Here is a 14,718-nt window from a genome sequence, read left to right as displayed (position 1 = left end):
TTCAGTACTTTTATGAATGGTCATATATGAAGTGGGATTTCTTAGGTTTTAGGTGCGCTTATTTTTATGTAAATGTTGGTATAATTTCAAGTTGCTTTTCGTTTTGGAGTAATTTTTTATTTTCGAAAATCATTCATGTCAAATATTATAGATTTTTTTTGCTTATTTTATGAACGTTTTCTGTTGGTCTACTCGTATAAAAATAAAATTAAAAAAAAAAAAAACAACCCTCCAACGTACGGAATCAGTTCTTGTTATAACAGAAAACCAACCAGTAACTAACAGTCATCCCAACACCCATTAAGTAAAAATATATGTTTTATTTATAACCCCAAAAGTTACCACATAAAAAAAAAAAAAAAAAAAAAAAAAAAAAAAAAAGACGAATAGCGATACCAACACACATTGTAATCTCACTATGACACTGCAAGCCAAGTACAAGAGTTGATCAACATTTAATCAAAGAGTTGCACAAGGACTCAGTCGATACGCCGGGCTAACAAAGGAGCGTTGTGTGCGGGAAGCAGCATTACATGATCACCAATGCAGAATTCAACTACTGTTGCCCGTAGCCTTGGCCAGGGAGGTAAAATTGAACCTGTAAACACAAAGAAAAACCGATTCAAACAGGAACAGAGTTGTTGACATTACATTTTTCGGCATTTGATCATTGTCGAGTCAATCATCCCATCTTAATCTTGAAAAATATATGCATATTTTTCCTTATACCGATCAGATATAAATCAAAGACGTAAAGAACAGCATTAATCAAAAGATTTCCGTCACCTGATGACTGGCTTTCTCTGTGCAGCAGCTGTAGCATGTGCAGCCCTCGGCAGGGGCACAACAAGTTCAGTGGCCTTTATACAAAGTTGAAAAATGAAAAGAAAGTTAAGTACTGCGAGTTATAACAAACCTAGAAAGATTCCCGTTATGATATTAACACGTAAAAAGGGCTCAAAAGAGAACAAATAAATAACTAGGTACCAAAGGAACTACTTCTTGGCCCTTGATCATGTTTCAAAGATCGACTGAGATCGGAGACGATTACGTCTCGTCCGCTCCATGATTAAAAGCAAAAAAATTAAAAAATAGTTCCTTTGGTTCCACCACCAACTATTTAATAGTTTTCATTTGAACCCAACGTCTAGAAACATATCTACATAACAAAATGTTAAAAATACGTTTACGACGTTACACCTAGAACTTCCATAATCACAACAGAAAGAAAGCATCAACGATTTCACGACGTGCTATTTTGCACACAATCAATCAAAGAGATCCAGAAGATTAAGACCAAATCTCGTAGTGAAGTAAAAAACAGAAGAAATTAACTAAAAACGAACCTCAAGTTCTTCTAAGCTCTCATTCACAGAAGTTGCTACTTGTTTTATGGTTGAGAATTCCATGTCAAGTTCTTCAAGCTCCTCAAGTTGCTGACGGGAACTCTGAAAGGATTCACACTGACCAGAATCAGTGGCCAGCTTCTCGGTTTCTCCAGAAACTAATTGACCACTGATGATATCTTCATTGTTTTCAGTTTTGACCCCTGATGTCCCTGCTTGATCATTGACATTAGTACCCTCAGTAGGCAAACCTACATTAAAACCATCAGTGGATAAGCGCTTGGGAGCGGGCAACTCTTGGTAATCCTCTCGTTGGCGTTTCCTTGTATCATCATCATCAGGTCCAGGTCCAGGTCCAGGTCCAGGTCTGTCAACAACATTAACATCTACCGAAGTTCCTGCATCCAGACTGCTCGCAGCACTTGTGTCTGGGGCATTCCGCCTTTCCTCTACACTCGCTCTGGCAGGGCGTGCAGGTCGAACACCACCAGGAAAAACAAAAGCGGGAATGTCCCTACGCTTTATATGAGTTACGCTTATGCCCATTCCGGGTTTCCATGCTGTGTATGAACCAACGTTACCTTTAAACTCATCGACTGTCGACCGTATATCAAATTTCTTGGCATCATTCACAGAAACACCCTCTTTTCGTTGAAGACCTAAGAAGTAACTGCAGTGAAACGGGTTTGACTTATCTGGAAAGTCACCTGGATGTGGGTGGCACAGCAGCAATTTAAATGTGTCTCTTTCGATCTACGCAAAAAAAAAATGTTAGAATTAAATTATATTTTTTTTTAATTTTTTAATCCAAATTTTTAGTTAAACATGTTTATTTATGAATTAAAACGCCAAAATTGACCAATTTATAATTATAAGCATAGTTGTCAATAGCGAATAGCGGACGATAGCGACAAGCTACCTAAATGCTACGTAGCGATAGCGATCAAATATCGGGCGCTATTTCATGTTTAGCGATACACTAGAGAAATTTTCAGAAAATTTTTTTATGTATATTTTACCAAAATAATATAAAAAAGCTAAAAATTTTACAAAAATCTCGCTATTTACCGCTATTTGTCGCTACCAGCTATATAGCGACACATGAGCGCTACGCTATTCGCTATAGCGGGCGCTATGCTCGCTATTAATAACTATGATTATAAGCAAGCAAGCAGGGCCGAAGTTGCGAGATCAAGAAAAGCTATAATAACGTCACCACCTTCAATACAAGGTAACGTATACGGGATTCAACCCAGCCTTTCCAATTCATCATATCCTCTTCACACACTGCAACTATGTCTATCTGCAGATAATTCTTGTATGCTTCAAAAAACCGATACGGCTCAAACAGTTCAAGCCAACTACCATTATTCAACACCATAGCCTACAACAGTCGAAAACAAAATTATTATACACCGCTTGATAGCAAAACAGACCAACTCAAATAAACGAAAGTACGTACCTCACAAACATTATGACCCCTCTTAAACTCTTCAGTCATTATTCGTAAAGTACTTGATGAGACATTATAGCTAGAGTTCATGCTAGGATAAGCTGGGGTAATAATTGGCATTAGATGGTATTTATCCTTGGGGTTTTTTCTGGGATCCCAAATTTGCAATCCAAGCGATCCTTCCTCAATAGCACACAGCATTACTGGATTCGGCCATCGCCACTGAGTGTACACCCTAAAAAACCGAGAAACTAGCATATTCGGCAGTGCATTAGGGTACAGCTGGCAAATGCGCGCAACAAGCAAAGCCCAGTTTATGCCACCTAGAAATCCTGCAACCTGCCACCCATAAATAAAAAAGATACCTCAAATACGATGTAGCAATAAAATTTCAAATCTTGATTGATTATCTATAAATAATAATAATAATAATAATAATAATAATATTAATAATATTAATAATAATATTAATAATAATAATAATAATATTGTACATTTGAATAAACTCCCCGTCGTTTGGCCCAAAACCTCATGCATCTTAAGGTTGTGCGAAAATTCTGCAAACCCAAAAACAAGTGTAAACATCACATGATTGGAATAACCAAGAAGCCAGACACCAATCTACTTATCAATGGGACACTTTTTATATCAAACGGGTCAAATAAAATATAGCTAAATAGTTAAAATTCGTCCAAAGTCTAATCTTTCTATGCTAATAAACAAAAATCCTTTTTGGACACGTGTCATTCACTGGTAATTTCTCACACTTGTTTTTTTATTTATCTCTTTTATTAAAATAATAATAATAATAATAATAATAATAATAATAATAATAATAAACATCAATTTAACTAAATCTATTTATCTCTTTTGTTTTCATAATCTGAGAGTGATTTCTTTTTTAACTCTAAAAGTTTCAATCTTTGGCAATTTAAGTCTAAAGTTTCAATCTTTGGTATTTTAACCCCTTTGATTAATTTGATTTTTCACTTCTAATTCAAAAGTTTTCATCTTTTGCAATTTAACTCCTTTAACTTTTTTTTTTACTTTCAACCCAAAGCTTTTCATCTTTCGCAATTTAATCTCAACACTTTTTTTACTTTCAACTTTAGTCTCTTACATACTTTTCATCTTTCATAAGTTCTCCGTTTAACGTGTCGTTCTAAATTTCCGAGTTAACACGCCGCAACGTGCGTGTGATGTTCAACGTATTTACATCTATTTTTTTTTCCTGTTTGACATGTCCGTCGCAGCGCGTCTATTTTTCCCGTTTGATAGGTCTGTCGCAACGTGCGAGTCAGAGATCGACTTAGTTATTATTTTCTTGGTTTTACACATATGCTCGTGGTCATGTGAGAAACATTTGTCTTTCATCTAACATGATATATAAAACTAATGAATCCCCCGCCGCATTGCGGCGGGTGAAAACTCTAGTATATTTGAAAAAAAAAAGCAATTGGCAGAACCTGAATATTAGGCACTAATGACAGGATCTGGTCAGTAACTCGACATCCATTAAGACTACGAACTGTTTTATCATCTGCATTTTGCAGTATCGAGTCTTGAGAAATATCCAAATCCTGCAGTAGCAATATACAACTCATGAGTAGTCGTCAACCTGTATTTAACGGACATTCACATCTTATGTTCCTGAGACCTACTTACTTACATCAGGTATAACCCAAAGTGAGAGTCTTGCATACAGAAGATCTATTGAAACCCCATTCAACTTGAATCTCATCACAGGAACATGAGCGTCAGGTACAGGATGCAATTCTGTTACGTCAGGCATCTCCAAAAGCATTCTTTTAAGTTCACCGAAGAAATCCTCCTGTAAAAAAGCAGACCATCAGCGAGCGAGTTGACTCAACATCAAGATCCGTAAAATTTACAAGAGATTACATCTCGATCTGCATGTCTTGGTCCAACACAGAGTGTATCAATATCTGCACCAGGTCCATGTACCTATCAATTAATATACAAAACTTTATATAAGGTGAAGAAGCCAATACCAACTTGCAAAAATATTATAGGTATAATAGCGCGATGGCGAATAGCGTAGCGTAGCACTCACGTGTCGCTATTTGATTTTGGCGCCTCCATAGCGAACAAATAGCGCGATTTTTGTTTTTTTCTGCTTTAATATAAAACAGCGGGATTTTATAGGTATAAAATAGCAGGATTTTAGGTTTTTTGTTGAGCAGCATACATATAAAACAGCGTATAAAACAGCTTATTTGGATATAACATACATATAAAATATTTCTAAAATTTTCGCCTAGTGTGTGGCTAACCATAAAATAGCGCCCGCTATTTCATCGCTATCGCTACGTAGCGTACACGTAGCTTGTCGCAATCTTCCGATATTCTCTGTTAATAACTATGACCTAGACTGGATCTATGAAAGACAAACATTAACTCTAAAACCAGACTAAAGAAAAAGAAAAGCTAATAAAGTTATATCAGCAAAAGAAGAATCTAATGAATCCAAAATAGCCTAAAAACTCACATATATTTAAGCTGAAATAACAAACTAAATTAGAAAAGCAACAAAGGAAAAGTTAACTTCACAAAGAAAGTATCTGATGAGCGTAAAATACCCAGAGATCGACATAAGAAAAAGTTCAATAAAAAAGTGATAGGGCTTTAGACCACCCGCAATGGGGTGTTTGTGGAGCCACAGACAGCTAGTGTGAATACAGCGTATGAGCATCCCCACTGACACTGTGTTTCGCGGCCCCATGAGTTGGTTACGAAAGGGTGGGAGGATGGGGTTGGGTTTAACTTTGGTTATTATGAGGTTTAATTTTTTTAATAATTTGTAAAAATGTAATAAGTTACTAAAATAAATGTATTACATAATAAATTTCATTACTTGCCTAGTCTATAAGTATATAAATTTATGTGAAAAAGGTACGAATGTTTGTGGGAGTCCATGGGAAGGATGCATTTCTTTGGGAACTGTTTTTTTTTTCCAAACGGCGACAAGAGTGACTTATTGATCAAAGAAAAAATACAAGAATCTCATACTAGCCGGTGGCATATACACCTTATACACCTAGCCGAATAAACAAAAGACACCCTATGTATCTGGGAAATTAGTATTACACCAATTGTTCCATTCCAAAACTTGCATTTTGGGTCGACTTTTCACCCAATAGACCGACTTTCTCCAAAGTCCAAACAGCCTGACGATTGACACCCGTTTGCCGAAGAACACCAGTTCGTTCCGGCTTCTCCATATATACCAACAGGCCAAAGGGATAACCGATTAGACCATCATTTGTTTTACGCCATCGATTCCGGAACTCTAATGAAGTAACAATCACGGGCAGAAAAAAAAGGTATATCGGTGGAATTTTGCACAAACTACTCACTATTTGCCAAATATCAGCTGCAATAAGACAAGAAGTGGACAGATGGTCTGTCGTTTCATCACATGACGGGCACTAGGTTGAGCCAGGAAAGATGTTTCTTGTCCGCAACCCTTCGAGCCTTCGAGGGTAGGCAGCCTATCTGGCTCACCCGGCAACCAAAGATGGAAAAATCTAAATTATTCTAATGATGTAATGTGCATGAATTGATCTAAATGGAGATAAAATGATGCAAATAGAGCTTTATTAACCGAAAATAAAACTATATGAATAAAACAAATTAACTAAGAGGGGTTAAACCTAACTAGTAAGTGGTTAAACAAGCAAAATCAGATAAATAAACACCAATAAAACTAAATCGACAATGCAAGAATTCAATGAACCTAAAATAACAAGAGGAATCGTAGATTTAGGTTGAAAAGACGAACTTAATCGAAAATTAAAGAGATCTTAAATATAGTCTAATGATGTATTGTACAAAGATCAATCAAAATAAAGTCTGACAAATGACAACTAAAAAATCGTCTATTACAAACTCATGTGAAACAAAAGCATATCAAACAGGCTTTACAGATGATGGTAAGCTTGGTTTAAAAAAGCGGGAGGCGCACAAAAGCGATGAGGCCTAAAACCGATTTTTAAAAAGCGAAGCGCAAAAGCGGTGAGCTTTTCGTACGCGAAGCGCAAAGTGATTACATAATTTATTTTATATATCCCATAAGTGTTTAGCATCCAATACCTATGATTTAGCTATAATTAAGCTTTATATATGTTTTAAAATGAAAAAAACATACATGTACAGCATAAAAAGCCTGGTGTACAACACTCAGAAGCATAGAAACACCCAATGTACAAAAAGCGCACGCCTCAGCTGCGCCTTATGTCGATTTTCCCCCTAAAAAGCGCGCCTCAGCTGCGCTTCTTGTACACCCTGCGCCTTATGTCACACAAGGCGATCTCCTTTGCGCCTAGGTGCGCTTCGCGCTTAAGGCGCGCTTTTTTAAACCATGATGGTAAGAAAATGAGATAAACATTAAGACAATAAGAAATTACTGAGAAAAAAAAATCCGCATACCCCAAGACGATAGGACCCAAAGGTGAAAATTTTGGCATTTGCTTCTTGTACAAGCTGTTCATTCAACCCCCTTGCCCGGCTTACTTTTTTCACCCAGATTTTTACAATCTGATCCATTGAGCAACATCAGAGCAACAGTAAAGCATACAACGAAAATGATCAAACTCTAACTAGAAACATAAATCGTAATTCAACCTGGTCGAGCCGTCCCAAAACCTCTTCCCTACGTATGGCCTCTTCATGACTCTCATACAATCCAGCCTCAGCCAAAAACTACACAAAGTAAAAGAAGCCGATCCTTAAGCAGTTCAAAAAAACAAACTATGTCGAATGTGAAAGGAGCATACAACAACCTCTTCAAGTTCTTTAGTCTTGATTACATCATACTCGGTTGGTCCACCCAAAGATATCGGCTCGGTGATGCCCAATCTTTGGCCGTTTTTCTGACCGTTAAAGCCTTGGGTACCCATCATATCTTGTAAAAATACAAAATTTTCTCAAAAGAAGTTGAGTCTGGTATGAACAAACACTTAAATCCTCCCTTAGTTTTGCATAGAACAAGTAAGAAAACAAATAATAAAAAAAAACGCCACAATAAATCTCTTCCTTAATGGTACAGTATGTCTCAGGCCATTATAAATTAGCCAAGTGCTACAATTTAAAAAAAAAAAAAAAAAAACCTAACCAGATAGGGACCCTTTTATATTAATTAATTGATAACTATAGCTAATTAAGAACAAACCCTAACTCTACGATATCGATTAAAACAAACAACTTCAAGTGATCAACTGAATCCAAGAATCAACAGCTCGCTACAAGTGAATCGGGGCGTTCTTTTCGATCAATCTGTTGTAGGTCTTTAAGAAACCGATCTTTCACCTATGAAAATCGTATAAAAACGAAATCAATTAGCAAAACTGAAGTTCCAAGCAACAAGATACGAGATTAAAGTGATTTTAGTTTCTCTTATAATACTGATTTTGTTGAAATTATAGGAGGAAACAAACCTTTTCACTGTTGCATATTGGATTTAAGAAAACTTGAATCGTAGACGAATTGGGAATCACTTGGATAATCTATAAGAATCGGGAGTTTGAACGGATTAGAGTTAGAGAATCAAGAACGAATTTGATCGTTCGTGTTGAGAAATAACCGTACCGTTTTTTCCTTTTTTTCTCTGTTCTGTTCGACAGAAAAAAAAAAACTCTATCTCCTCATCATTTATTTGGGTTTTAGGTATCCATTCCTTGGGCCCAAATAAGTTTAACACTTCTTAATTCACTACAAGATGAAAGCCCACTTTGATTTAATAAACATGCTTAAAGTGAAAATAATTTTAATTAACAAGCCCAAGACAAAATATATATTGAATTTAGAAAACCAATGAGTACCCGATCTTATTAGATTAAAACGAGTCTGCACTCTCGCATTTCCTAACTCGTTTAGTTTCTAATAGATCAACATAGTCGACGAGTTAATCCAATATCGTCAAAATCCGTTGATAACACTAAAATTACCGATTTCGCCCAATTAGTCGTTGTTACCTGACAGCTAGCTATGTTGTTCAGTTGATATTATTGTCATTCGTAGCCCCAAATTTGAAAGCCCTAATTGCCATAAGTTTCTTTATGACCTCGAACGTCTGATTCTTCGCACGCACCGCGTTTTGAGTTAGCGGATATGGACGATAGATGTTTAGTGTAATAGAATTTTATAGGGGCCTATATTAAAGAAAACTCATGGCCCTTCAATATTGGTGGCCTTAGGCTTATTGGGACTAGGGTATTATGCTTATTGGGTCGGCCCTCCATCCGTATTTATTTGGTGGGAAACAGATCAAGTACGGCTGTAAACGAACCGAGGTTCGATGGACAGTATATGAACCGTTCGTCGGGAGGTTCATTTGTGTTCGTTCATTTACTAAACAAACGAACACGAACAAGAAATTTTGGTTGTTTATTTAAACGAACGAACATCAACAAAGGTTGCATTTGTTCATTTATGTTCGTGAACGTTCGGTAACGTGTCCGTTTGTGTCCGATAGTTCATTAGTGTTTTTAGATTTTATATTTTATTTAAATAACTCAAATTCCAAATAATAAAATATATAATAAGTGTCAATGTATTATATAACGCTTGTTTGTGTTCGTTCGTTTCCATTTGTGTTCATAAGCATCAGGTTGTGCTCATTTGTGTTTATCAACATTCGATTTCGTTCTTTGCCTAAAATTAACAAACAAACACAAACGAACATGAACAAATTAATTTTCTTAACAAATGAACACAAACATAAAATCTTGTTCGTTAAGTGTTCATGAACACAAACATAAAATCTTGTTGTCTCTATACACTCCTTCCCTCTACACACATTATATATATATATATATATAGGGTAATGCTAGACAAAAAACCCTAAAATTCTTATAAAACTCTAGAAACCCAAATGGGAACCCATTTTACCCAACCTCCCGACATTTTTTTTTGAAAAAAATTACACATGTAATATACATGTTTTAGAGTGTTTTGGGCCAAAAAAACAAAAAAGCGCCGAAGGGATTTTTTTAAAAAAAATAAACAAATTTCAGTGCCTAACATGTGTTAGGCAAAAAAGACATAAATTTGCTGAAATTTGCTGAAACTTTTTTTTTTAATTATCCCTTCGGCGCTTTTTTGATTTTTTTGGCCCAAAAGTCTTAAAAACATGTATATTACATGTGTTATTTTTTTCAAAAAAAAAATGTCGGGAGCTTGGGTTTTCTAGGGTTTTTTATATATATAGGGTTTTCTATATAGCCCAACCCTATATATATATATATATATATATATATATATATATATATATGTATATATATGTATGTATATATATATATGTATGTATATATATATATATGTATATGTATATATATATATGTATGTATATGTATAAGGAACCGCTAAAATGAAAACCACCCCCAGTTGTAAGAATCATGAGAACTACACCGTACCGTAAACACAAACTTATGGTGCTCAAAACTACACACACGACATTTTTTTTGAATTTTTTTTTTTTTTTTTACAAATTTGTTTATAAAACACACATCTACGTTTATGAAAAAAAAATGGTCCAACTCGCCCCGGATCAAAAAGTTCTCATGGTTCTTAAAACTAGAGGTAGTTTTCATTTTAGCGGTCCCCTGTATGTATATATAGGGTAAGGTTATTGTAAAAATGTTAAAAGTGTGAGAAAGATGAGAAATATTGTGGAGATCACGTGTGTCAAAAATCTAAACTAATTCAAAAGGGTAAACAAGTAATTTTATCATTAATTCAATTAATTAAAAAGTTCCCAAAACCGACACCTTAATTATAGAAACTGAATTTTTTTTAAAGATCTCTATAAACACCATTCGGCAAGTATATAACACCATTCAGTAAGTATATAACACCATTCAGCAAGTATATAACACTATTCATCAAGTATATAACACCATTCAGCAAGTATAACATCATTCAGTTCAGTAAGTATATAACATCATTCAGTAAGTATATAACATCGTTCAGTAAGTATATAACATCATTCATGGACTAAACATCTGATCGAAACATATATTTTTCTCTATATAAGTATAGCAATATGATACTCATATTAAAGATAAAAGAACGCTCGTTATTATGGTAGATTTTTTTAAAAAGAAAGTTATGTATAAAAAGTTATTGACGTTTAAAAAAAACGGGGGAAGTTACATGTGCATTAATGTTAGTTTCTTAATTTAAAAATGTTAAATTTACCTATATACCCTTAATCTAGAAAATTAATATGTTTAATAGTAAACATTATTTACAATTTTGTCATTATGATCTCAACCATTAGATCAAATATCTAATGGTGTAGATTCTTTCTTACCTTTCTCATAAATTTTTTTTTACAAGAACCTCTACCTATATATACATATATATATATATATATAATGAAAAAAGTGTGGAAATAAGATTTTAGAAATGTAAGAATAGAAACACCAAAAAAATATATCTCTCTCATGATTATAAATAAAAGAAATTTTTAAGTTACAAAAATATAACATACTTGAAAATTTGTTAATTAGATGATCTTTTTCACAAGAGAAAAACTATACTCGTTTTAACGTCATCCTGTCCCTACGTCACTCTCTGAATAATTTGAAGCCATAAGTAGGCATATGACTTCATTCTTGGGTTGGCTAGAGGCAAAAGTAACATGGGGTGATTGTCTCTTTTAGGGGCCATTATGTCCTCAAAATCAAATAAGGGTGGTTGGTATGGGCGCGGGGAGTGGGGAGGGGAGTCTAGTTCACCGATCAGTGATGTGGTGCCGGGTTGTTGTCGATGAATGGGGACTTGGAGAGAGGTGGTGTGGACGGTGACTTCTCACCAAGTCGATGAAGAAGAGAAAGGTGGGAGAGAGAGGGTGAATGGTGGGCTCTAACCCCTTTCAACCAATCATAATTTTTTGAGTTAATTACATGGTTAGTCCATGTGGTTTACACAAAATAACATACTTAGGTACTAATAGTTTAAAATCACTTTCTAAGGTATTAACTTTTCATTTTGTAACGTTTGGAGGTATTAAGTTCTTGGGTATTAACATAGTTAGTCCCTGTGGTTTACACAAAATAACATATTTAGGTACTAATAGAATGTGATTTTAAGCCTACAAATAACGCTAATACCTCCAAACGTTACAAAATGAAAAGTTAATACCCTAGAATGTGATTTTAAACTATTAATACCTAAGTATGTTATTTTATGCAAACCACAGGGACTAACTATGTAATTAACTCTAATTTTTTTTTAAATTATTTACCACTCTCCATTTGTTTGATCATTGTCAGTGATTAAGTGCAAAATATGGAGTAGAGTGTGGACTTGACATAACATGATATTATTGGCTACAAAATAACTTAAACACTCACCAGTAATTGACCACTCCCTCCACCCTAATAACGTGGGATTTTTTTGGAACGGTAAGGAACGATGTGTCAATCATTGTAACATTGGGCGCGTTGTGGCCAAGGTCGACTACTCGACCGCGATCAGCCCCTTGGCTCTCCCAGATGTGCGGAAACCCGACCTCCACCCGCTCGAAGGTACGACAGTGGAGTAATCGTTAAACCTCGTCTCGCATCCAAGACGAACCGGCGCTGCCCGTATTCATAAGAAACACTAAGTTTGTCACCAACCGTTCCACCGCTACCTCATTGACCATGACATGGGATTTAAGGGCATTTATGTCCTCAATAATGTTATCGTATTTCTGTACTTTCTATAAAGGGAAATTAAATAAAAATATATTATGGATCTTTAATTTATAACCTAACGGTGGTGTTAAGGAGTGTCGTAATGTGTTCTTTTTCACACTAAACATTGGTGTAAATTTTAGGAGTATATATAGTTAGGGTGTGAGTTCGTTATTCTAAACAAAAGTAAATTTACATAACATATATGGTAGAATATTATTTATTTAATTTAACTAAAAAAATTACAATAATTAACACGACGGACCAACTTGTAACATAAAAACACAAGAAGAAAATTTTAACATACATTATCAATATTGGAAAATTATGAGATTATAACAAAGTTATTTACATTCGTTGCAACTACGTAGTATTACATAAGTTATATCCATATTAATAGAGGGCCTTTTTTTGCGTGAAGATCAGTTGATCCCAAACCCCGGTTGACTTGACTTCTTTACATAACCATCAAGATCTCAATCGATATCACGATTTATATATGTATTATATAAACCTTATAACTTATCGAGTCAGATGTCTCACTGGAAGCAGTCTCTCTATTCCTACGAGATAGAGGTAAGACTGTCTACATATTACACTCATCAAACCCTACCTTATCTTTGCTACTGGTGGGATATACTGAGTATGATGATGATGATAATATACCTTAAAACAAAAGGTCGGTGGATCAAAATGCATAACAATCCTTCAAATTTTCAACTTGACCAATACAATCCCAACCTCTAAAGTTTAGAATTTGATAAAAATAGCTCTTAAACTTTTGAAATTGAAATCTAAATACAATTTCTAAAAACTTTACAAAATGTTGTTCTAACATATCAAATTTACCTATTTTTAGCTTAAAAAAAGAAAACCTATTTTTTTATATAGTTATTTTTATGTACGTGTTGGTGTAATATCATGTTTAAACTTTTTTTTTTTTTTTTTCTGAAACGAGTAGAGTCAAATATAATGCATTCTAATGCTTATTTTTATTTTTATGTATGTTTCAGTTGGTCTACGTTTTGGTATTTTAATCTAAGTGTCGGTATATATTAACGTTTCAATGTAAACGATATAAATTCACGTTACAATATAAATTTTTCCGGAAACGAGTTTGGTCAAATATAATACATTTTCATGCTTATTTTTTGGTATGTTTTCGGTTGGTTTACGTCTTGACGTAAACTGTGTTCGGAAACGAGCCTGTTCAAATATAATACATTTTTATTCGATATAAATTCAAGTTATTGTACATTCTGACGCCACTAAGTCTTGATGCAAAGGTAAGGGTGGTGTAGTGGTTAGTTGGAACACTCATTAAACAAAACAACTCGGGTTCGATTCCATTTCTTTTATAACTTCAATACTTCAGATCAGATACGTCGTAAAACGCATTTTCATATGGTTAATACATCACATAATGTGTCACAAGCTATAAATAACTAAGACACGCCGCCGTAACGCGCCGCCTTTGACAACAATCTACTTTTAACTAAAATTTGAAGGAAAATTCTGTAAACGCTAATCGTAAAAGTACCCTTAAGTAAAATAAAGTAAAAAAATGTGTATAAATGTACAATCATATTATTTGGATATATTTAGACACAAAATCTATATCCTATAACACATGAATAATATTTTTATTATAATTAAACTTATATATGTATTTTCTTTGCACCTAGATGACTAGATGCGTTATTTGTATTTTACTAAAATCAAATATGAATGTATTTTTGTATGAATATAAAATCCTTGTTAACATATACGAGTGGGGGTACTAGTATCCAGGTAGAAAGGTCTAATAGGTAGGGGACATGTAATATGAAATGGACCCTGCCTAAACTGGTTGGCAAAGAGTTTATTTATATGTGTTTACTTATTAAATGATTAGATTTTAATAATATTTATATTTGTTTACATCTTATCCACTAATTTAGGTTCCGGAACTTTCGGTACATTGTTCATTTATGTATGTTAACTAGTTGATGCCCCGTTAGGACGATAATCGAATAATTTTCAATCAATTAAAAAAAACTACTATAAGTTGATAGGAAAAAAAAAAACAAAAACGATAATAAAACCGTAATTTTGTGCTCAGGGCAAAACAGTAATTTTTCAGGACTAATAAGACAGTGTTAAGCAGCTCCTTAACACAAAAAAAATTAAATCGAGTAAACCAATTAAAAAAAAACCTTTATAGTTTTGCTAAAAAAAA

General features: G+C 34.2%; 1 protein-coding gene across 1 annotated transcript; it reads right to left on the bottom strand.

The window, feature by feature from the left end:
• Positions 1–371: 371 nt before the first annotated feature.
• Positions 372–8,456, bottom strand: LOC110925967 (nuclear poly(A) polymerase 1). The gene is made up of 14 exons (XM_022169755.2): positions 8,407–8,456; positions 8,256–8,324; positions 7,602–8,127; positions 7,444–7,521; positions 7,249–7,356; positions 4,702–4,764; positions 4,469–4,630; positions 4,266–4,379; positions 3,294–3,356; positions 2,809–3,138; positions 2,566–2,730; positions 1,347–2,099; positions 787–860; positions 372–598 (listed from the first exon to the last, which is right to left on the bottom strand). The coding sequence occupies exons 3-14, from the start codon at positions 7,719–7,721 to the stop codon at positions 553–555; spliced, it is 2,076 nt and encodes a 691-aa protein (XP_022025447.1). The 5' UTR covers positions 7,722–8,127; positions 8,256–8,324; positions 8,407–8,456; the 3' UTR covers positions 372–552.
• Positions 8,457–14,718: the final 6,262 nt, after the last annotated feature.

This window comes from Helianthus annuus, chromosome 2 (genome assembly GCF_002127325.2).
Source record: "Helianthus annuus cultivar XRQ/B chromosome 2, HanXRQr2.0-SUNRISE, whole genome shotgun sequence".
NCBI lineage: Eukaryota > Viridiplantae > Streptophyta > Magnoliopsida > Asterales > Asteraceae > Helianthus > Helianthus annuus.
The sequence above is the reverse complement of the archived record's forward strand: the minus strand, read 5'-3'. Positions and strand labels throughout refer to the sequence as shown.

What these genes read in the sequence shown, in the direction of transcription:
- LOC110925967 (XM_022169755.2), bottom strand. Translation starts at nt 7,721, where the DNA reads ATGATGGGTACCCAAGGCTTTAACGGTCAGAAAAACGGCCAAAGATTG. An exon ending in TTTTGGGACGGCTCGACCAG is followed by an intron (nt 7,357 to 7,443) that starts GTTGAATTACGA and finishes TCAATGGATCAG; the next exon opens with ATTGTAAAAATCTGGGTGAA. An exon ending in GGGGTCATAATGTTTGTGAG is followed by an intron (nt 2,731 to 2,808) that starts GTACGTACTTTC and finishes CGACTGTTGTAG; the next exon opens with GCTATGGTGTTGAATAATGG.